The 24663-nt window shown below is 45.6% G+C and overlaps 1 protein-coding gene across 5 annotated transcripts in view; it reads left to right on the top strand.

Moving 5' to 3' along the window:
- The window catches only part of ERMARD (ER membrane associated RNA degradation), a 1617289-nt gene that overhangs the window by 158655 nt on the left and 1433971 nt on the right, over positions 1-24663 (top strand). For 4 of the 5 annotated variants that reach the window (XM_069607434.1, XM_069607436.1, XM_069607435.1 and 1 more), the window contains exon 2: positions 20394-20562. The exons of the other annotated variant lie outside the window; for it this stretch is intronic. In XM_069607434.1, the coding sequence (XP_069463535.1) occupies positions 20403-20562 (160 nt within the window). In that variant the 5' untranslated portion in view covers positions 20394-20402. The remainder of the gene's footprint in view (positions 1-20393; positions 20563-24663) is intronic. 5 annotated transcript variants of the gene reach the window in all.

Raw genomic sequence — 24663 nt, 5'->3', positions numbered from 1 at the left:
GTCATTTCTTCTATATGTGAGTCAGTCCGGGTTCTTGTGACATCACCATTCGTCTTCCATAAGACTTTTTTGGTTTCTTCAGGGACTGTACTTAGACGATCTTCATTTCGTCTCATCTGTTGATACGGTTTCCTCAATAGATACCTTACTGTCCATGGTTTCCTTGGTATTGGTACAGGCGCTCTTCTGATTTACTGGACAGAGCCCCACTGCGGCTCTCTGCTGGTTTATTTGCTCATCATACGTCACATATTTTGGTGTGAATCTTCCTGGTACTTCAAAATGGACGGTTGGAGTGCAGGCTTTATTTGGGACCTGCTCTACAGTGTGATAGATTCTGGTATTTGGACGCGTCGGCTAAACAGCTCTGGTGTTAGTCCGTTGTCTTTCGTGTTGTGGAAAAGGGGAGGGGGCAGTCAGTGTTTTGGCATATCCTACGTGGTGGGATGGGCATACCGCATCTGGCTTGTCGGTCTCCCACTCCCTAAGGACCCCCTGTCCGGGTGAACCTCCCTCACTGGTCCACCCCCAGGAACTGAATCCAATAGTGATGGCCGTGTCCTGGCCACCTGGACGACAGATCCCCGGGGACTAGCCAGGGAGACGGTAAGGTTTTTCACAGGCAGGCACTCGGACCAATCTACACTTCTTCACTACTTGCATGGCCCTGTATTCTGCTGTGGCCCGTTCGGCGTCAATCTCTCCTGCCAATCCCGACTACGCGCAGATTGAGGGATCCTCCCTCGCTGAGACCAGGTCCCCCTTGATTCCGAGTGCCTGGGTCCTTTGTCGAATCGCAGGGTATTGTCACTGCTATCATGGGGGAGAATCCCCTTGCCATTAGGCCAGGGAGGTGAGACTGCTATCCGATAGTCCCCCAGGGTGTGGTACTCAGTGAGTGGTACTCAGTGGGTGGATCTCATGGGGAGAGAAAACCTTCATGGGACCAGTGACCACTATCCTGGGAGAACACTGTATGCACCCCCTCCTTCTATGTCCCATCACTCCTCACTCCTCCTCTCACTCCATCTTCTATAATTCCTCAAAAGTCTGTATGTTGTAGGGTAGGAGACCCCATCTACTTAAACCACACTGCGATAAGGAAGAGTAAGAACTACCCTGATGGAATCCTTCTTATAACTGGCCCGAATAAGATTGGGCAAGGAGGAAAAAAAACACTGTGGAACCAACATATGCAATATAGTCTATCGGATTCGAATTCAGTTATAAAAGGGAAGAAGAACTGTACGCTGAGGCAGATGCTCCCTGGAGGAACCTAGGGCTGGCTGGCAGCCCGCCGCAGAGAACAGGGGACCCTGGCAGAGCCCTGCTGTACACAGAGGGTGCTCAGACCTGTCCTGGCTGGGGAATCTGAGGTCCGGGAGCAGCCAGGCCATGCGACTGGAGCAAGATACTCTAGCCGAGAGGGACCAGACCTCGGAGCATGGCAAGGAGACACTGAGAGAGCACCAAGCTGTGCGGATGCTCACAGTAAGCAGAGGCGGTCCTGCGAAGTCAACTAAACCAGATGGTAACGCCACGAAAGGTACCCGAGTTACTGAAGCGGTTGTCGGGGAGTGAAGGGGGCAGTTGGGGGAAGTCAAGGAACCCCTTCTCCCTCATCCCAGTCTTTGGGGAGAAACACAAAGCGGACATATGAGAAACTGTTGTTGGGAGTGCTGATTGATTGGTTGTATGCATGCTTATGACTTGATGGGAATTGATGCAACTTGTTTATCCACATATCCATTGTTTGTACATTGTTGTTTCTAGCAGGAATCTGAAGCCTTGCTGGGTGAAGGTTCCAGGTTGGGCAGGTGGGGAGGTTGTGCTGGCTGGGGGTCGCTAAGTGTGCAGCTTGTCTTACCTGCTATAAGCGTGTAAATAAGCGACCACTTTGATCCAGCTCGTGTGTGATTCCCTCCATCCACACTTAACAAATTGGCGACGAGAAAAAAAAAAGAAAAGTAGGAAGCGGCGACCCCCGGCAGAGCAGGAAGAGGGAGGAGAAGCGCTCCACTCGCAGTGACTTGAATCTGGAGCCTAGCTGAACTGGGACATCACCACGAGCCACAGGTGAGATCTGCGCCAGCGAGAGAGGATTGAAGGACCCACAGCCTTCAATTGTGACAATTCCTCTTTCCGTGTGAGGCGAAGCGCTGTCCTCCCAAGCGCATGCACGGCGCCATCAGACAGGCCTCGCAATTTGTGGTCCATCAGAGGAAAGGACCTAAAACCCTTGGACGGCGTGCCACGATCTTGGAGGTGGTCGGGGACCCACAGAAAACAGACTTGATGCTACATATGTGAACTTTGCTTTTTGATGACTATCTTGTGGAACACCGCTTCAAGTGAAAAGAAGCATCACCACAGTCAAATCTGTCAGGGCAACAAACCTGATTTGGCATGTGGTAATTTGTCTGTGAAAGTGTAACTGACTGAAACCAGAGGACTTACACATAAAGCCTGGTAGGATAGTGAACCAGACTTGATAAGACATCTGTGAAGTGAAAAAGAGGGGAAGGTACTCCCCCTGATACTTGGGAATTGTGTTTTCTTGTGAACATTTTATATGGCGTCCAGAACAAGAGAAGTCTTCTTCTGGATACAAAGGCCACAGATTTCCTTAGTTAATTTAGCGTGTAAGGTATGGAAATAGTTTGGACAGAGGACGGTGGACATTTTCTTTTTCTTCATCTTTAACGAAAGTCTTTGCCAACAAATATGCCACCTCTGTGTCAGAGTCTTACTTCTGCACCCTTATGGTGCCCACCCGCAGCCCGTATCCACCACTCTGGGAATAACCCTGCCTCCCGATATATACAGAGAGCGTCACAATCCATCAAACAAAACCAGAGGAGTGAGAGAGCAGGTTGTTTGGAATGAAGTTGAAGATTTGTCTTTGAAAAGTGTCCTAGTGGGGCTGATGTAATTTCATCGTTCTCATGGGGGTAAAGTGGTAGTCTCTATTTCAGCTGCTGATTTAATCAGGCAGTATGAGCTGTATTTCTTGCAGTTTCACATCTGAAAGTTGTATCCCCTAGAGTGATGTGGCAGGGTAAGTGAGACTGAAGGAACCCCACCATGAGAATGATGAAATTACAAATGTGGCAGATCAAGTAGCTACAGAGTGAGATGACCATTTGCCCGAAATTAAGGTGATAAAACCAATGAGTTGCTAGATTATTGGAGAAAGGTGTGTATTTAGCTCCATGAAGCCCGCCAGTGACTCTTGGCAAAAGAAGAGTAGGGAGAAATACAAATTGCTTGGACTTCCTTCTGTGCTCCCATTCCAGCTCGTCTTTCCGTATTTTATAATATTCATGCATTAGTTGCTACAATGGACAACTAATTATTTCTGGAATTTGGCTTCCTAAAGGTTTAGGGCTAGTCTCCTCTCTATCCCCTCATGCTAGATGAGCGGCGAAGGAGTGCACTCTAGGGTAAGATGCCAAATGAGGGCTAGTAAGTGGTGGTTGGAGAAAAAGTCTAGTTGAGTGTTTGCCTTTAACTGTAAAAGTAAGTTATATAGTCCTGTACTTTTTGTGTTTTCATACTTTAGGCTTTCTTTGGGTTTAGGGTTGGGCCCTACCCACCCCTTTGGTCCTAAAATATGTTTACTACTATGGTTTGTTATGAGACATGGTAAATACATTAAGACTTGCAGCAGGCTCGAGCTGGGTCAACCCCATTCTAAAATCATGATATAATAAAATGACGGCTATTAATATGTTGAGCTGGAATGTCTGAGGTCTGGGTACCCACTCAAAATCCAGGAAAATAATGGCTTGTTAATAGGTACAAGGTAAATGTCCTCTTTCTTCAAGAAACACATGCCACAACGGGAGTTAGCTTTGCCAAAACATGAGGACACAATAGGTTTTACAAAAATTACTCTTACCAATCCAGTGGGGTGCTTACATTGATGCCTAAGTCGATAAAATGTACATAAATTGATCAAAGTTACGCAAATAGGCACTCATGTGGACCCTTAGTCTGCAGTGCATGACATGTCTTCCAGAATTGATCTCTTCCTAGTCTCAACACTTAATGGGGAGGGTTGCCCGTTCTGAGATACTCCCATGTACATACTCTGCCCTCTCGCCTATATTGTTACAACTAGGATTGAGGACCAAAGCCCGGAACCGTGAAGCCTAGAGATTTAAATCTGAGGCGCAGCAGGATCTGGTATTTAGACCCCACATTGAAGACGATATCCATACATATGTCCTCCATAATAACGGTAAGGTTTCTTATGGTATACTGTGGCAAGTCTTCAAAGTGTTCATTAGGGGGATGGCCATGTCCACAGAGTTTGGGGTACTCCAGACCATAAGGAGGGACTTGGAGTAATGTGAGCACAGACTCTGGAATCTGGAAAATAGTTACGCTGCTGCCTCTAACCCTGCCCTACTAGCTGAAGATACAGACACATTTGGTACAGTTCAGAGACCATGCAAACAGGGAAGTTAAATATTTTGCGAGACCCAAAGCAGCTAGGAAATATGGCGAGGGAGAAGAGCCAGTTATTTTTATCGGGACTACTACAGGCAGAGAAAGGTCCGGTGCAGGTGGCCTGCATTCAAGACCATCAGGGTGTGATCAAACGTACTGATTACGACATCCATGCCGTCTGAAAGAAATGTTATGAAACTCTCGACCGTGCTAGCATATCGAAGGGCGATGTAAATATTCATGCCCTACTTGATAACATCCCAATATCCAGACTGAAGAAATCATGCAGGCTATCGAGGAGCTCCTGAGGAATAAAGCCCCTGGGCCAGATGGACTAACCGCAGAATTTTACATAATATTTGGGGCAACCCTCGGCCCATATCTACTGAGCTCACAACTCACAGACGCGAGGCCACCATAACAGTGCTTCTTGAACCAGGGAAATACAGCGATAATTGCGGGTCATATAGACCACTATTGCTTATCAGTGTGGACATCAAAATATATGTAAAAATCATAGCAAACCGGTTGCCACCCCTGATGCCTCACCTGATCCACCATGACTAGGCGGGCTTTACCTGGCAGGTCCACCACCCTGAATAATGTTATGGCCTCAGCAGTTGCTGCAATTTTAGATGTGCAGAAGGTCTTTAATTTGGTGTCGTTGAGAATACCTTTGTCACCTTAAACAAATATCAATACGGCGATCAGATGGTAAAATATATCAAGCTACTGTATACAAGCCTTATCGCCAGGTTCTCAGTCAATGCTATGCTCGAGCCTTTTGAGTTGGAAAGGAGGATGCGCCAAGGCTGCCTCTTATCGCCTATTCCATTTGCGCTGGCGATGGAGCCTATGGCAGACCTGATTATGGAGTGCCACAAACATCGTGGAATACGTATCGTGGGACCCCCATAGCACCCCCAGAGATCATCTCGCTATACACTGACGATGTATTGTTCTACATTAGTGATCCATGCATGAACCTAGACCCCATAAGTAAAGATATTACATTATTTGGAGAGTTAATCTTGGTTTACAGGGAATTATACGAAGTTGGAAATTGTCCAACTAAGGGGCACCACAGGGTGGCCACAAGGGCATATCCCCTGAAATGGGCACCTGATAAGATTTATTATCCTGGAGTGGTAATATCCAGGGGAGAGTGATGCACTTCTCACCAACACCCACTATGCACAAGAAACACATGAGGCTAAAAAGCAAAGCAAATTGATACATGTTCTGCTGTCTCTTGCTGTCAGGCTCGCCCTGATTAAAATGATAATTCTGCCCAAGCTACTCTATCCATTTGTTAACATACCCACATGGCCTGGAAACAGGTTCTTCACTAAAACACACAGCATTATGATTATGTCCCGTTTTCCATGGCCCGCAGGTGAAGTATGGAAAAAATGGAAGGAAATTGCCCAGCCGTACCACCATGGGGGACGGGGGGAGTGACGGGGTTTCTGGCCCGTATTTTGAGATATACTTTTTGGATGCACAGGCACAATTCGCATCTTATTGGTATGGAAATTAGAGCACCCCGCTGCATGCTGAACTAGAGCATGAAATGGCAGGTAAGGCAGACTTGAAAATGTTACTCTTAAACGCCTCCTGTAAAGATGTGGCCATATTTATAAGTTACTACCACTATGGAGATTTACAGACCTCCCCCCCTCCTAAAATGACACTATTTGTACACACTGGGAAAAGCTGGGGTATCACGCGTTAGGAGACTTGTAGGAGTAGACTGAAACACAGATGGTAGAGTGGTTGCTAAAGATTTTTATTGACCAAGAAAATAAAGAGGAAACCTAACTTTCTCTGAGGGGGTTCCCTCCCCCAACTAAAGTTCTAATGGGTCTGTCAGAATGTCCTTGTAGTTTAAAGAGTCCACTGTCATGTGTCAAAATCGCTAATCCTGTCCCCTACACTTCTAACTAAACTAAAAGGTTGCATCAATGTTCTTGGTCCATGAGAATGACTCCCTTCTACTGGACTGGGTAGCACAGTTCTGGTTGCAAGTTATTAACCAGTGGGAATGACTCCCTTCCTCTGGTCCCAGTGCTTCCCAGACAAAGGACTGTCAATCCTGTAACACTCTGTATCAGAAAGGTTAGTTTCCTCACCCCAGGGCCAATGACACCCTTCCCATGGATCACAAAAGTCTGTGGTTTGATCCTTTTTGCTGATTAAACTACTAGGAGAATGGCTCCCTTCTCCTGGTCTCTGTCTTTCGCTGTTTCTCACACAAAACCAGGGGGAATGACTCCCTTCTCCTGGCCCCTTCATTAGATTTCCCTTTTTCCTGTAGATGTAGCACTACCAGAAGAATGACTCCCTTCTCCTGGTATCTAGGTTTCACATTCACTTCACACTCAGTGTTACCCGGGGGGAATGACTCCCTTCCCCTGGTGATCCTTGTTTCACACTTTTCTTTCTTTCCCAACAGTTCATGCACAAGTATAATTCTTGACTCAGGTTTCCCCAGTATAGCTCACTTGGCATTCTAGCTTGCCAAGTACTGCCACGAGGAAGAGGGTTGTTCTGGCTTGTCTTCCTTATTCGTGGGTCCCAGACCCATTTTTCTTTTTTTGGCTCATTGGACAGACCTAGTTCACTATCCTGCTAAGTACTGTCACGAAGAACATGATTAACAAAGTTCTCTTGACTTGCGGGTGGGGGGGGGTCACTGCTGCACTTCCCTAACCCTCTGTGACCGCCTTTATATTATCTGGCCCGCTCACTACCTTAACAGGTTGATTGCTCAGTGTGAAGCGGTCTAATCACTGTTGGAAAACCTGGAGTGCCTCTTGGCAAAAGCTGAATAGCCAAGCTGTCTCCCTGACAGAGTATTGGTGCCTCCCGAGAGCACGGCCGTGCGGGCCTGAATCGGGAGGAGGAGTGGCAGAGACTGCTGATACTGGGGGAGTCATGGTGGTGTTTGAGAGCTGGCCCCTGCTTTCCATACCGCCAGGCTAGCCGACCCCAAGTGAGACGCAGCCCAGAGACCCGATATTAGCTGTGGGTGCCCCAAAGGTTGCATACTGCGAGCTGCGTGCTGCTGGCTGCTTGTATGCTAAATGGTTGTTGGTGAGGCCGGTGCCCTGGGCAGAGAGGAGCAGCTGCAAAGCTGGGGGGCAAAGGGGTTGCCCCTGTGACTCCTGCTGGAAGCTTGAGCCCGGAGCCCTGATCACGGGCATAAACACAGACCGCCTTGCGCTGGGAGCCCGGTGACCACTGGGTGAGCCCTGTGTGCTGGGACTGGCTTGCAGCGCATGGCCTGCACCTGACCTGCGGCTCTGCCATTGTGTGGACACTGGGGAGACTGATATCAGTCTTGGCACCACTTTTTTGCAGCGGCCCGGCGTGGTGCAGCCTATGATTCTTGTAATTAGCAGTGAACACTGCGGATAGAGGGTGAGCCGCTACCACATAAGGGATACACAGGGCGTCATCACGAGCTGGGCGGTAGCCCTTAAATGCGGTAGTAATGGGGTCATCGCCGCATTTAAGGCTCTGCCCAATCATGAGTATGGCATGTTTACCCCCAGTTCAGAGCTGGGGTAAACACGCCAGAAAAATGCTGATTTACAGCGCAATTACCCAACGGACCCATTGGGGAATAGCGTTTACCACCCAACCCTTGATCCGATGGTAATACAAACGCAAATAAAGTCGGTGGTATCCCAACTCGTGATGAGGCCCACAGTCTGCCTTCTGCAAGTGAGTACCGTACCACCCACTGGGAGTGTCTCTAGCTGGAGCCCACCAGTACAGCACTGAGGGTGCAACTGTTGACTGTGTGGTGGAACATACTACTGGATATCTGTGGCAATGGTGTAGTCCTGGTGGGTCAGTCGCCCAGGTAGTGTACACTATTCTCTAAAGTTCTACCCTTGCAACCCCCAACTGTGTATCATTGCTGAATTGTACCCTGCTGCAAACATGACGAAAAGGGGGGGCAATCAGAAGAAGCAGAGTAACCTGGAGGCGTTTCCGTGCCAAGCCATTAGACCCCGAGCTGAGCCGACTTCTGAATTAAGTGAGCAGGCGGGGCATGGAGAACAAGGCCCCCCAACTCTCAGGCAGTTTATGGAGAGTATGCAGGCAGGATTTGCCACCATGATGGATAAGCTGGATGGTATTACCACTAATAATAGTACCCTGAATGGCAAAATGGAGCGGGTGTGTTTAAGGGTGACAGAGGCGGAGATGCGCATTGGCGTGACGGACGACATAGTAACCCTTAAATGCTAAGTGAGGGGAATGACCAAGAACATAAAAAGGGCCTTACTTAAATGTGATGACTTGGAATCCAGGTTGAGGAGAAGCAATGTCCGCATCGTGGGACTCCTTGAAGGTTTTGGCTGTTGCCCTGTGGAAGAAGCGGTGGAGGCTCTATTTAAAGAACTGCTTGGAAACCTGGACTTCTCCTCTGTGTTTGTGGTTGAACAGGCACATAGAACACTGTTGATGAAACCTAAACATGGTGCCCTCCTAGGCGTGTCATTACTGAGACTAATGAATTACTGAGATCGGGACACCAGACTGGTGAGAGAAAAAGGCCCACTGCGCTATGACAACATGATCCATATCTACCCTGATTTCTCTACTGTTGTGTGCCAAAAACCTGCTCATCCCGGCATTGCTGCAAATACAGCATGGGGTAAGGTCCTCTTCTTCATGATAACGGAGGAAGCTGTGGCCTTCATAGAGGCCAATATACCCATCCAGGCCTCGAAAGACACCAATGGAGAGTCTGAGATGGCAGCCTTTTCCACATGTTGAAAGCAATGTATAATACTGCAGGCCTTGGCACGCTTGATGTGGCTGCCACCTGCTGGCCTAGTAATGTCTTAATTATTTATTCATTTCTTGCTGGTAGTAAAGCTTTTTTGTGGTATGCTGAGAAGAAGCCTATAGTGGGCAATCTGGTTTACTGCTCATGTATCCTTGGTAATGATGGGTGGGATAGTATTGGGGGTTGACCGAAGCTGAAGCAGTTTTTCTCTATGCAAGATTGCTGCTATTGTACAGACGTTAATGTTGCGACTAGGGAGGCAAGGGTTAGGGGTAGATTGACATGGCCCTGTTTGGGGGGATGATGAGGGCGGTTGTGGGGGAGTGTTGGAGTAGACACCATTGTTAATTGTAGCACATTTTTTGATGGAGCTGGGGGCATGTGAGGAGGCGATGCAATTCTACCTTAGGCCTCAATGGGCACTGTTAACGTTCTGAATTGAAATTTGAGGGGACTCAGGAATTATTCCATGGCTAGGAAAACAGTGTCCTATGTGAACCGACATAATGGGCATATACTGTTCTTGCAAGAAGCCGATGCACGTGGAAATGTGAATGTTGTTTTCGCCACAGGGTTGGAGGGGGAGCAAAAGATTTTACACTAATTTCTCGATGCAGCTCAGGGGGTTCTTGACCCTGATTCATAAGCGTGTTAAGTTCGAGCTATTGACCCAGATGGTTGCTATGTTGTTGCACACTGTAAGATGCTGGGTAAGGAAGTGCTGCTGGCGAATTCGTACGGGCCTAGCCTAGATGACCCGAAGTTCTATGCAAACCTTGCGGATATCCTTATGACTTATCCCTTAACATTGATTACATTGGGGGCGGGGAGGCCATGAACACAATATTAAAATTGGACCTAAACGGCACAGGTAGGACTCCCAGATTGCTTTTGAAAGTGGCATGCTGCATTCTCTTAATTTTCATTGGTACACAATATGCCGTCTAGCATAGACTTATTTTTAATCTCGGAGTGCCTGGTGAGACAAACAGTGGTGGCTGATATACTTCCCTGTACCTACTCTAATCACTCGCCGATAGTGCTATGTCTGGGGTGGGGTGGGAATCATTGGGATCATGCAGCATGGCGATTCAGATCATTGGCACAGCAGGACTTGGTAATCAGAATGAGTATTGAAGATGACATCTGTACTTCCTTTCAAACTAACAACAACAAAACAGTATCACAAGATACTCTTTGACAAATGTTTAAGGTATTTATCAGGGGGATGTATGTCTATGTCTAGGGAGTTTGGCGTGCTTAGACTATTCGTAGAGATATAGCCCTTATTGAATGTTAAACTTAAAGCCTTAGAAAGCAAATATACGACTATGCCAAATCACGCTACACTGGAGGCTTTTAAGCTGTATGCGGCTAGAGAGGTGAAATATTTTGCAAAACCAGTCATGGCTAGAAGGTGGGAATGGGATCGGCCTGGCAGGGCACTGTCCAAATATATTCTGATGGAAAAGGTCACGACTTATGTAATCGGTCTGAGTGATGAACATTGTAATATGAAATATTCAGACCAGGCTATCAACGATGTTTTCATACAATTATATAAAGCGCTATATAAGGCGCAAGCAGTGTGTTGAGGTGGGCTTGCAGGCCCTGTTGGAGACCATACCTATGTCCGTTCTCTCGGAGAGTGCCAAAGGGCTGACAAATACACCATTTACTGCAGAAATTTACAAAATCCTTTTGACTCTCTCAAGTTGTGGGATTATGTACTGTCCCCTCCTCGGGAGTTCCTTCCCTTTACCAATCACAATATTTCTCTTTCTCTGGGGGTATTGTATTACACCTATTCTCATGTTGGGTTTCTCTGACACTACCCCTTAAATGCCAACACTCCCTTTGGTCCCCACCAGCCGTCCCGCTTTCTTCTTTACCTTCAGGGAACGTCTCAGCGGGCTCCGGTCTGTCCTGGGACTCATTCTTGTGCTTTGCACTGCTTTCGCGTACTTCTTCCTTTGGTCAGTGGCTCTGCAGCTGCTGGTTTCCTCCACTGTTCTCGCCTGCTCTGGGCCTGCAGTCCCTCTGCTTTCTTCAGTGTGGCTGTTCTTCTTCCAGCCACTGATGAGTCCTTCCACGTCGGACCCGGTAGAGACTCATGCTTCCCGCTGGCACCATTGCGGTCTGGAGCCCTTATTTTGTCTGGCGCCGAAACGTTCAGTCCTCGGCTCTTCAAGGGATGGCTTGACAAACTCCCTAGTCAGTTTCCTGTTTTATGTTGGTGTTAGTAGTGGCGATTAGTGTGGAACTAGAATACTCGCACCTACTTTTGGTAGTGATAGTTCTGCACCTCCTCCTCATCCCAGTCTTTGTGATGCAAGTCTTACTTCGGTAGTATGAGCTCCTCTTCGTCTCAGTGGATCTTATGTCACTGGCCCTACACAGGTACATGGATAGTTGGGTATATTACTGAGGTGCACCATAGGTGTAGATTGAGGAGGGGTGATTGTGGGGGGGGGGTCATACCGTGTTCTCCCTAGATGTCTGTCCCTATTGTGAGAAACCTGAAGGTCTTCTCCCAGGTAGAGCCCAGGAATCCCTATTCCATGGGGCCAAGACACGGCCATCGCTGTTGGATCCAGTACCTGGGCGTCGACCAGTTGGGGAGGATCACCTGGGTGGGGGAACACAGGGTTGTACTCTGGGAAATGCCCCAGGTGAGAAGCAGTACTATGCCAAAGAAAGGGACAAGGAGGACGAGGTCCCTGAGGCTTTTGTGGGGTATAGTAAATCGACCTCCCTTCCACCCGATAAACTTCCCTTTCTAAAATCCACCATCCCCTCTGCCTCTACTTAATCTATCGTACACCCCGTTGTATTCAGAAACCATCTTTCGCAGAATCCTTTCTTTCCGATAACCTATCCAAATACTCCAATCATTCTCCTGCACGTTCCTGAAACCCCAGTATACTGCCTTCAACGAACACTATGATTCCCACAATCCCCTCCGTTCATTCCACTATCCCAGTTAGGCCCATTTACTTCATAAACCCTACCAATTGCGTCCCTCCGATTGTCACCTTCGAAATCCCAATCTACTGTGACAGAGTACTACCATTCCCACAATCTCCTATGTTCTGTTCTACATCCCGGTCATTCTCGCCCATTTCGCAAACTTCCTCGTCTGGTCCCGTAGGATACTCTGACACTCCAACTACCCCCTTTTCCGACACAAATATCTTTACACACCCAAGACAACAAACTAACACTTTTGGGAATTGTGATCAAAACCGGACTATGTTAAACCTGTTTACCTGACATGTCCCAACCCAAGAGTCAGGCAGATTCAGGCAGTTGACCTGAATCAAACACACCTGACGACCCTCAATTTTCTGCAGAGGGATAAAAGGTGGAGCAAGAGGGCGCAGTACGAGCAAAGCGAGCACGGAAGACAGCACGACGGCACAGCTATGCAGGCGCAACAGTTCAAGAGAATGAGAAAGGCGACAGGAATCGAGAGGGTGGCAAGGAGAGAAGTGACCTTGCCCTTTTCATCCGAGGCCCGTGGAACCTTTGTGGAAGAGAGCCTAAGACTGCAAATAATAGCACAAGTGTTTTGCAGATGTCGGCTGTACACAGGGCAAGCTCATGCCGATGAGCAGGGGCGAGGGAAGCTCCTGCACCCGTGGTACCGGCCTTGACTCCAGAGAGTAAAAGCCAAGCAGTTCATCACCGCCAGTGAGTCGAGGGGAGAACTGATAAGAAACGGGCTTTGTTGAATGGGAAGCGCAAAGTGGCAGCTTAAGGCAAGTTTAATGAACTATGTAAAGACCTGTAAAAGTGTTAAAGGCAGACCAGCTGCAGAGGGAAAACCGGCACCACATGGGTGCTAATTCAAGAGACTCTGGTCGATTCCCCATCTGAGCTAAACTACGGGTACCAAATGGCCGTAGGAGAGTCGTCGAAAGAGATCAAAGTGGTCATACAGGAAGTCTAGTAAAATTCCTGTACAATCGAAAGACTTTGATCTACATCAGTGTGAAAGTAAGGGAAGAGAATGCTGCAAATACAAGTGGATGCGAAGTTGGCAAGAGTGAGCCCCACCGAGGGATGCTGACGAGAAGCGGGCAAGTCTAGAGTCCCATGAAACAGTGTGTTGACAAGAGTGAACCCAGCAGAGGGATGTCCACTAGAACTGTTTTTAAAAGACGTCAAGATTTGTGAGCCAAAGAGAGGCCGTAGTGAACCCAGAGAAGCGAAGTTGAAAGCAATTGAGAAGGGTTAGTGCCCTGAAGAGGGTGAGTCTGGGGTGAACGCATTACCCAGTGAACATTAGAAACACACTTTCATTTGTTAAAGGAACTTTATTTTGGAAACAGAGAAGCCCTCGAAAGCGAGAAAACATAGCCATCCAGGGTCTTGATATCCTTAAAGAACTTTCTAAGGATTTGCGCCGAGAGGAGGGGAATCCCGGGGTGAAAGCTGTCACCCAAAGCCCATGTAAAAAGAGTTGGGCAGTATCCCGGCTGTAATACCGCCCAAATGTAATAGCCTTGGCACCTTCCGGTATTACCGTCGGATCACAGGTTGTGTGTTAACGGTAAATCCCCATCCCCCATTCGGTCCATTGGATCCAATGGGGCATTTTTGGGGCTAATACAGCAGGCTAATACAGCCAGCAGTAATACCGCCGAAAACAGGGCGCTAATTGGGATTTTCACCTCCAGAAAAAGCTGGAGTTGAAACAGCCCATTTAGCGCCCATCGTGTGATAGGGCGAGCCCTTAAATGCAGTGGTAATACCGTTACCGCCTCATTTAAGGGCTTCAGTCTAACTCGTGATGTGGCCCAGTGTATTTGTTTTGTTATTTGAACACGTTGGGTCCTCGAAGGCAAGAGACTTCAAGTGAAACGAGACTTGGCCATCGACGGCCCTGATAGCTGTCATCTTGTGCTAGAGAACCTTGAGACTGTACTGTGCTCCAAGCTCCTATTTTACCCCATGTCCAAAACGTGGGGAAGGGAGACCCAGGCTACCGCATCCTGACATATTATTTGAGAACACTTCTTTCTTTTCTCGAGAATTGTCACACACCATTTTTGTATTAGTTGTAAGGTTTAGCAGTAGGTTTTCCTAGTATAGCCCCTTTTATTTATTTTGACACAACGCCACTAGGACTGTCTTATTTTTCATTTGATGGTCGACGCTTGCTCCCATCTTAGATTTAGGTTTAGAACAGGCGTTTTTCCAACCTGCATACAGAATACATTGTTCAATAAACACCCTTGAACTGTGATCATTTGTCTCTCTCTTACTTGTTGTCACCATGAGTTTCTCACATAATCCCCAGAGGGGGAGTCTGTCCCCGTGAGATCTTCCCGCTGTGCACCACCCCCCGGGGGACTATTGGGTAACGACCTGGGATAGGGCCCTGAGTAATAATAGTAAAAATGTATTCAGCAAAGGATCCTTAAGTGTCTGTCTACCTTTGGAACCATTCCAATTTTGGAATTTTGCAACACTTACCCACGTTACTAATTAAATTATCACACTTTGCAGATCATCAGTCTGGTGTCGGCTCTGCAGCAACCATTAATTAGTGCTCTCTACAGCTGCATCTGGTTGCCGTCAGTACAAAAACTACTTGAGCGTTATGGAAAGTAACACATTTTCAATATTTTGGAATCTATCCCAATGATACCACATGATTACTGCTACGGTATAAAGAGTATAATTTGGCTTTAGAAATTAAACTACCAGTGGTCTGCAATTTATGGAATGCATTATTGTTGCTGCTACAAGGTCCCATAACTACACATTGCATAATTTGCACAATGTACTAAACAGTTCACCGGAGTTCTGGAATCTACTGTATTGCGTTAATTTGCACGGAAATATGATTGTTGCTACTGTAAGAAACCTGAGGGTATTCTTCCAAGTACACCTCCAGAATCCCCTATTCAGGTGGCCAGGGAAGGGCTGGCGCTCTCAGATCCCAACTCTGGGGGGCGGACGAGCAAGGATCGATCACCTGGGTAGGGGAGCCCGGGATTATGCTTGGAGGAATGCCCCAGAGAGGCGCGGTATTCTACCAGGGAAGACGTCACTGAAGCGTTTTTGGGTTATTCTGCATCCACCTCCCTTCCAACCAAAGAAGCTCCCTTAATACAATCCAACCATCCCGTTACACTCAAAAACCCCAACTCCCAGAATCCTTGTTTTTCTGTTACTTCCACATATACTACCAACCATTCTTCTCCACCTCCCTATGACTATTCTTTCCGGAACTCTCAAATGGCATTGACCAAACACTACCATTCCCCCTGTTCTTTTTTCGATAATCATCACGGTCAGTCCCTTCTGTTTCACGAACCCTATCTATCTCATCCTTCCAAGTTAACTAATCAACCCCAGTCTTTTAATACCTTTTCCCCATTTTACCGTGTAGGAAATTCAAATACTCTAAACACCCCCCCTTTTCCGACCCAAAAACTTTCACATACCACAGAAGACCACAGATTAAGTTTGAACCAGTTTACCTCACATGTACCGACACAAGGGTTGGGCAAGTAACCTGAATCTCACACACACCTGATGGCTCTTTCCTTTCCCCACAAGGATAAAAGGTGGAGCATGAGAGCAGAGGACGAGCAAGGCAGACCGCACAACGTGAGGGCTAACTCAGCATGGCAGTTCAAAAGGAGGAGAAAGACGGCAAATACCGACAGGGTGACGAGGAGAGACGTGACCTTGCCCTTTCCGATCTAGGCTTGTGAACCCTCTGCAATAGGAAACATCAGACCGTGAACAAGGCCAGCGCGTGTTGCAGCAGATATCTCTGGAACATCAGACCCTCCTCCAGCGATAACAAAGCCACGGAGAGACGCTTGTCACGATGGTACCAACCTTCACTCGACAAAGAAAAAGGCCAAGCAGTTCATCACAGCCGGTGAGCCGAGGAGAGAGTCGATGAGAAACTGAACTGTGTTGAACGAAAAGTAGCAAGAGCTAATTTGAACTTTGAAAGGAACTATTGAGAAAAGAGGGGGAAAACCCAAAACAGAGATGACCGACACCACGTGGGTGCTCATGCAGGGGAAAAAGGGCGATTCCCCTAAGAAACTACCGTAACCAGAAGGCCTTGGGAAGAGGCGAAGAGCGGTGAAAGTTGTCATACAGGGGTCTTGTAGAATCCTCTTTACCGAGGAAAGTCTTTGACTAACTGATGATGGTGAAAGAAAGGGAGATGAATCCTGCATGGTAAAAACGAATGCATGAACTATTTGTTGAAAGTTGGCAAGAGTGAACCCGGCGGAGGGATGCTAACGAGAAGGGGCGAAGTTTGAAGCCCCAAAGTGAACTGTCTGTAGAAGTTGGCGAGAGTGAACCCGGCAGATAGAAGCCTAAAATCGGAGGCAAAGCCTGAAGAACTGTTTAAAAAGACATTCAGATCTGTGAAAGTAAGAAGCATTGGAAGACCAGGGGAAGTGAGTGGTCCCCCTTGTCAAGTGAGTCCGAGCCCGGTCGAGGGAGATCCAAGGGTGAACATTCCTCACCCAAAGTCCATTGAGAAAGGAACTTTTTGTTTGTTTGATGTTGACCTCATCAGGCCCGCGAATGCAAGAGACTTTTTATTGAAAAGAGACTCATCTATCGAAGAACCTGATAGCTGGAACAGAACTGTAAGCTCGTGCTGAGAAAGCTCGAGCGTATGCTGTGCTCCAAGGTGCCACCTTGCCCCGTGCTGAAAACGTGGGGAAGGGAGAGCCCTGGCAATCACATCCTGACTTAATCTTTGTGAACACTTCTTTTTTTATTGAACCCTTATCCCACACTCTTTGTATAATTAGTTGTAAGGAATTGGCAATAGGTTCTTTCTTATTAAAGGCCCTTTTATTTTGACACAATGTCACAAGGACTGCCTCATTTTTCATTTGATGGTCGACCTTTGCTCCCATTTTAGGTTTAGAGTAGGCATTTTTCCACCCTGCATTTACACTTTAATAAACGCCCTTGAGCTGTGATCACTTGTGTCTGTCTTTACTGTTGCCACCATGAGTTCCATACACTACAAGGTTACACCTTTGCAAATTGCACAATTTGCACAATGTAAACTGCTTTGGATACATTTCTGTACGTTGATCATCTTTGTGTGCATTGCTTTGATTTGTTGTTATTGCAGCAATTGCATTAGGAACTAAAGAGTGTTCATATTTATGTATGATTGTTCGACTGTGTATTTATTCACAGCAAATTCTTTTATTTTCTAGCAGGTGTAGTGGAAATTTGGTTTTTCCCCACAATAACGGGCGTTTCTAAGAAAATGTTTATATAGAAAATATAAAAGCCCCGAAAATGCAATAAATAGGCATTAACACCTAAGTTGAGAGTTGTGGGTCTTCGTGAATTTAAAAACTATGATGCTGATATATACTAAATGTTAAGGGACTGTTTGAGCAATTAGGACATTGGGTGCCATTAGGTAGAATAAGCATCACCATTTTGTAAAACATTTTCTTCTGTGGATATGTTTTGTTATGTATGTATTATATATTACTCAGGTGTAATATCTGTGTAGGCTAAGGGGGGGATTGGGAGTGGTTCATACCACATTCTCTTTAGGTGTCTGTCCCTATCCCCAGACGGGGAGTCTCTTCCCCATAAGACCCTCGCGCTGTGCACCACCCACGGAGGGGGACTATCTGGTAGCGGTCTCACCTCCCTGGCCTCATGGGAAGGGGCTCCCACTTGAGGAGAGGTGACGACTTCTAGGGATTAGTCACACTATGCAAACCTGGAGGGGAGTGTCATAAAGGTACACCTACAGAGGTTTTGCAGCTCTAGAGATTGAGGTTAGCAATCTCAGTGGTGGGAATGTCACCCGATTTGAGCCTCCAGAAAATGAATTTGTAGCCTTCATATTCAACTCACATGGCAGTCATAGACATATTGCCTCCCTATATAAAATGGTTATGGAAAAAAACTCAGTAGCCAAAGCAAGGGAGAAATGGGCTCCCGAAATGGAGTTAGAGATTTCAGATGAAGTATGGGGGAAAATGTGCTCTCACTGGGTCTGTATCCATGAACACAAGGTTTATACTGATTCAATTTAAGATATTGAATAGGCTACATTATACATCGCACAAACTAAAAAAGATGTACCCACATAATGATGGTTGATGTCTGCGGAGTAAATGTGAAAACACAGGATATTTGCATATGCTATGGAGCTGCCCCAAGCTCTTGGAATTCTGGAGCCAAGTATATGAAACGCTTTCTAAAGTGATAGACCGTTCGCTAGAAATATCTTTTATGCGTTGTCTGTTTGGTATTTAGAACATTATCGCAGAAAGACATGAGAGGAACTTCCTCAATATGGGATGCATACTAGCTAAAAGATGTAGCCTGAAGAAATGGAAGGACCAATGACCTCTGCTAGAAAAGGACTGGGTTAAAGAACTAACATGAGCGAATGACTGTGAAGAAATGTTTAGGGCAACATTTACCAGCGACATCTAAGCCCAGAGATGCCTGGAGTGAGTTCTGCAGCTTTCTGGCCCAAAGCCAATCACCCCATGTAAAAACAGTATAATGAAGACGCAGAAGGGGAAAACAGATGATAACAGCATCAAATGTGAACAGGGACGGGGTTGGTACGAGGGATGAACCTGCTGTAAAACATTGTTCTGTGATCATATATATTGTTCTGTGCTGATATTACCTGATTGTGTCTGACAAGCATAAATAAAGGTTTGAAGAAAAAAAAAGGTGGAAAGTGTCCTAGAGAGTGTGTTTGTCTTGGTTAAAGAGCTGTGTATATGTTTGTATGCGTTTAGTATGCTTTGCAAATCGCAAAGGTGCTTTTGTGATTGCAGGTGACATTTTTTGAATCATGACTGAATATATAAAAATACCCCATCTTTCAAAATCTTATATCATTCACCACCATGCCAAATTGTTCTCAGCACAACATTTTATTTAATATCTTATGAGTTTTTTAATACTATTAAGAGCCAACTGTCATGCTCTGCAGATGTAACTTAGTCAACTTATCGATCCGTAAAGCTTTATTTCGGGGATGAGCCTTAAAAGCAACACAACAAATACATCATCAAATTGCAGATACCTTTATAAGACCATATAAAGTGCAAGTAAACACTAAAAAATAAGAAAACCAGTTGACTCAGAAAGCTAAATTTCATGACATCTACATATCAAGGTTGCATAAAAAGCAGAATAAAAATCCTTGCATAACTTCAGAAATCTCAGTTGGCAAATCATTGTTCCTATACACACGGAACAAAGTATAATCGAATCAAATAGCAGAATTAATTAAAAAACTTTGGCGAATTGACCAGTTCTCCTCCAAGAAATGTAAGCTGGATTCAATTTCGTCTGGGCTCTGGGTCGTTTTTACAAAGCTTGGAGCATCCTTTTTGTATCTAATGTTATGTAAAGTACATAAAGGTTTGAGGAATTGCCTTCTGGGACATTGATATAATTGAAATATTAATAAAAAAGTGACAAATGTCTTCCTCCCATTTGAAACAGCGCGGGCAAGTCCCAGAGTCCTTAGTCCAGAGAGCAACAAAAGAACATAGGGGTAGAATGGTCATAAAGATTTTTGTATTTCTCTTGACGGGGAGATCGAGATGTGGCTCTAATGCTAGCAACTGTTTGGTTCCCGATACTCTAGGGTTAATTTAGTTTGGGTCAATTCTTACGTAACTTCCTTAGGTACCAGTCATTACAGGTACTACATATCACTGATGCATACTTTAAACCCATACATTTGGGGGTTATAGCAGAGATCCATCAGCCCTAGGTAATCCAACGTGTTTTTGATGTATCTTAGCCATGGAATTTTCAAGGCATTCAGGAGAGTTATTATATTGCGAAGGGCTTCATGATATGGTTCCAAGGACCCAACATTACATATCTTAAGCCATTACAGTAGGGGCTTCAATTTAATTGTATGGGCTATCCCGAAGAGATGAAGAACTAATCTGGTCAGTATTGTTGTCGCACTACTTATGTACTGGTACCTAATTTTAAGTATAATATATGTATAAAGTGTTTTATGAATTGTTTCGTTTGCTGTTAATCTTACTCTTCTGGAAACATTTTACATGTTCCAAAATGTAATGCTCAAGACTTTCAATGCTTGCTGTTCTAGGTGTCGGCCATGGATCCTGCCCCCACCTGTCTTTCAGAGTCTGTGCGCACTATGGTCTGTGAGCTTGGCTTTGCTCTAGAAGAGAGCTGTGACATTAGCAGTATCATTTTGGAAGATGGCACAGTATGCTGGGAGGCAATCACCACTTGCTTGTGCTATGCAGGTTCAGGTCAGTAACCCCTTCTTTGGTCGGTAGTAAATTGTACTTATTGATGATGACATTAGAGAAAGTTAAAACAATCTAAACTCCACCCTTGCACTCAGTTTATCTCAGCATATGACCAAAGTCATCTTCAGAAAAATGACTCCCAGAAAAGAATGTACTGTAGATTTGTGAATAATGGCTGTGCACAAGCCGCATCCATTTTGGGGATTTGTCAAGTACTGAAAGGATATACGTTTGCCATAAGTGTAAGAGCCCCTCTACGAAGAATGCCCACAGCCCATTAGCGTGTGCTACAGCATAGTGCACTCTTAGGAGGGCCAAAAGTCCCTTTGAACTCTTCATGCCATACCAGAGGAGAAATGTCCATATGCATATCAGTTTGGTCCTCCACAAAAGGATAAATCTGTACAGAAATACTGCGCCATTCTGCTCTGACCAGGCATACCAACTGCAATCATAGACATGTGTTCTGCCTTTTTGGGCAGCATTTATGAGGTGGAGCTGAGGTGCAACGTTTCTCTAAGACACAGAGACCAAAGAGACTATATGTGGATTTCTCTCCCTAACTTCAAATGAAATGTCAAATGTTTCATAATTTGCTGAACTTGCAAGATACCCTCTACTGATAATGAAAAAAGCTCAGAAACCTGTTCTGTGATGGTGCTTTTTCAAAGGATCAAAAGGACGCATGACTCAGAAATGTAAAATTCAACCAGTTGCATTAGTTTTCACTGGATTGGTGTCAGGAACGACTATATTCTGTAGGGTCTAACTGTAAACTCATTTGGATAACCTATTGTAAAAGTGTCGGGATTGGTTTTCATTAAATGATGCAATGGACTATGTGGGGGACCAACCGTTATTTTCAGGATTTCCATATCTAATAAACAGTCTTGGGGCTATAGCACCCAGCTTGCTTCTTGATTTCGCCTAGCAGCAAATACTTCTCTCCTCTTGCTTTGGGGGGTAACAGTCAAGCTTAGATAATCTTACCCTTTAGATGTGGATTACTCTTTCGGGACATTTATACCTTTTAACACACTCCTACTGGTAAGTATTTGTCCCCCTTGATTAGGGTGCTGATTTGGCCATCGGTATAACCACGCTTGATCCAGGGGTCACTTTCCAGGGCTAAGGACACCTTTTAGAACACAAAGTATTTCTTTCCCCTTCCTTAGGGATTTTGTCATGCAGTGATATTTTTAACCATCTCTGGTTTCCTCTGTAACTGGTTTCTTCCAGCTTTGTAGTTTAGTCCCCAACAAGGTCTCTTGGGGTTATCATTTGTTGATTCTGGCTCCTGCCCATGTCATAAATATTGTCCTTTCTAGGCCTTGAGCTTTCTGTCTTTCTTCCTCTGGATTTCTGCTTCTTGGGAATCTAGGCTATAACCCGCTGTATGTTTTCAGATTTCTCTTTCTTGGAGTCTTGTCTGTGCCAGTGCTTTAGATCACCCTCAGCAGGTTTTCAGCTTCTACTTCTCTGTGCCTGGTCTCTGCCAGTATCTGAGATGAAGCTTGCAGGGGGCTCTAAGCGTTCTCTCTTTTTCTGTGTTTGTTTTTTGCGAGTCTTAAATGCAGCCCTCTGCAGAATTCTTTAACTTTCTCTTTAGAGCTCGGACTAGCCACCTCTGGCTCATTCGTTCTCTTGGCTGCAGGTGGTTGGTACCTGGCCTGTGTCTCTCCCTGCAGGTATCAGATGCTTTTCATAGTTCTACTGGTTAGTTTGCTTGACTCAGGCATCTGATTGGCCCTTCCTTAATCTCCCCTCTCTCTCCTTCCATTCTTTGTATCTTGACTGTTTGGGCTCTGTTTTTGTCGGTGGCCTCCCCAGTTTGTTTATCCCTCTGAGATCATTCAGCTGTTTGCAATGATTTTCTCCCCATTTGTTTTTGGCAGCCAAGAGTTTAAAACCCCTAGCTGCCATTTTGCAGTCAGGTAGACAGACCTATCATAGCAGCCTTACTTTTCTTTTTTAACTTTTATATATTTTTGTCGAGTGTAACATGCTTGTTGCCCAGAAATGTCTACAAAGGAAGAGACCATGAAGAGGGCCGTCCAGAATTAGATACCATACATTAGCTGTGGAGATGGTGAGCAAATGACAGGTGAATGATGGAGAGAAGGGTGCACGTTGCATATATCAGGAACAGAACTTACATGACAAACAGCAGTCTGCAGTGAATGGCATAAACCGGTTATGCTGCACCATGAGGTTGGTATCCGGTTGCTCAGGGAAGAGGAATAATGTGGGATTAGGTATAGTAATATGTAATTTATGTAGATCCACCATGTCTATTGCACACCTGTCTGCTTCTGAGGCAGGTAAATATCCAGCAGAATCTGCCCAGGATGCAATAGTGAACAGAGAACATGTTCGATTTGAAGGTTTAGCATTTAGACAAAATATCTGCTTCGAAGGAACATGTGAAACGGTCTCCTCAATGCATACCTTTTACAAACTTTACTATCACAACTGTTTTTAGTGAGTCTCCACCCCCACTACCTTGAATCGTAAGGTGGGTTTAGTTTAAATAAGTGTTATTTAACAGGTGTGACGATTCACAGGATCTTGTCACTTCTCCCCACAGGGGAGCCCATCGCTTTGAGGCTGGGGGGGGGGTCAGCCCGCTATGCCACATTCTCCCTAGGGGTGGCGGTAAGCGGGACCTCACAGGAAGAGCCTCTCCTCTTGGGGATAAGTAATCCCATTCCATGAAGGAACTACCTCTATCCTATGAGACCCTTCAGTCATCACTACATCAAGAACACCAACCTGAACAGACCACTGTTTGCTATTGTAACACCTCTTCCCTTACCCCATTAAAAACCACATCACTGAGAGAGAAACGCTCGAAGCATTTACAAGCACGGAGGGAACCCGTGACCCTAGGAAGAACCGGTGACGCCAACCCGTTAAGACAAAGGCAATGGAGTGGCGGGGGGCCCGGTAGGCGACAGGGGCATAGGGAAGGCAATAGTAAAAGTCAAAAAGACATCGGGAGTCCTCTCTCTCATCTCAGTAATTGGGGAAAACATTGAAGCAAGTCAAGAAGACTATGGGATACATCTCACTCGTTCCACTCGTAGTGAAGTAACTGAAGTCAATCAAGAGGAATACAGGACTTCTGGTACTCATCCCAGTAACAGGAAAGGAGACACTAACATAAACCCAGAGGGGAAAAGAGCAAGATCTTGACACAGTGAAACACAGAACAGTCAGACAAAAGACATTTAAGAGACCCTAGAAGAGCCCCCTTAAGGAACTACAGGGGTTAATTAAGAATATCACCAGGAACTATATAAAGATAAGTTGCTATGGCTGAGTAAGCCTGTGCAGGGGAAAGGAGTCCTTCTCCTAGACCCCTTCTTGATTCACTGAAAAGTTTTCTTTAGTGGTAAGGTCAGCGTCGGTTTCTTTTTTGGTCCGAGAACAGACTAGTTTGATTTGGACAACAAGCACCATAGCTAGATTTCTGTTAGGCAGGGAATCGCCCCTTGTTATAGGGACATATGGGCCTTTTTAATATGTTTAATTAAGTGTTGGTTAAAAATGCCACACCTTTGTCCGCCTCCTTCTTCTGGGCTACTACATAGGCCTGTCTTTTCATTTATTCAAGGAGTAGTTTCAAACCTCATCTTGTTAGACTAGCATGGATTTGGTTTATTAGGCATAAATGGATTCTTAGAAATAAATCCTGCCGATGTTGGCATTGCTCACAGTGCAAGTACCTCATGTGGTACCTAGCGTGTAAAACACACCAGGGACTAAAAACATTTGAAATTTAGATCGTCCTCAGCTGTCTTCTACTTTCTTCTTAGGAACAGAAAAAACAGGTTATTTTCATCTCCCCATCAAAGAAAAATATAGACTTGCGTCCATCTTTGTTTTTCGACAGGAAAAATAGTTGCTCTTCTTGACATCTTTTGTCCTTTATGCTTGGACTCTATTGGAGAGTCAAAATTAGAATGTCACCCTCTGTCTTTGGACAGCATCTATCTTGCTTTTAAACAGGAAAAAACATGTCAGTTTTTTCTTGATCTGTTCTAAGCATTTATGGCAAATGTCTTTTTATTGCTATTATTTGCATCAAAGCTACTTTGC

Source organism: Ambystoma mexicanum, chromosome 4q, assembly GCF_040938575.1.
Source record: "Ambystoma mexicanum isolate Mex_15411 chromosome 4q, UKY_AmexF1_1, whole genome shotgun sequence".
NCBI classification, from domain to species: Eukaryota; Metazoa; Chordata; class Amphibia; order Caudata; family Ambystomatidae; genus Ambystoma; species Ambystoma mexicanum.
The sequence above is the reverse complement of the archived record's forward strand: the minus strand, read 5'-3'. Positions and strand labels throughout refer to the sequence as shown.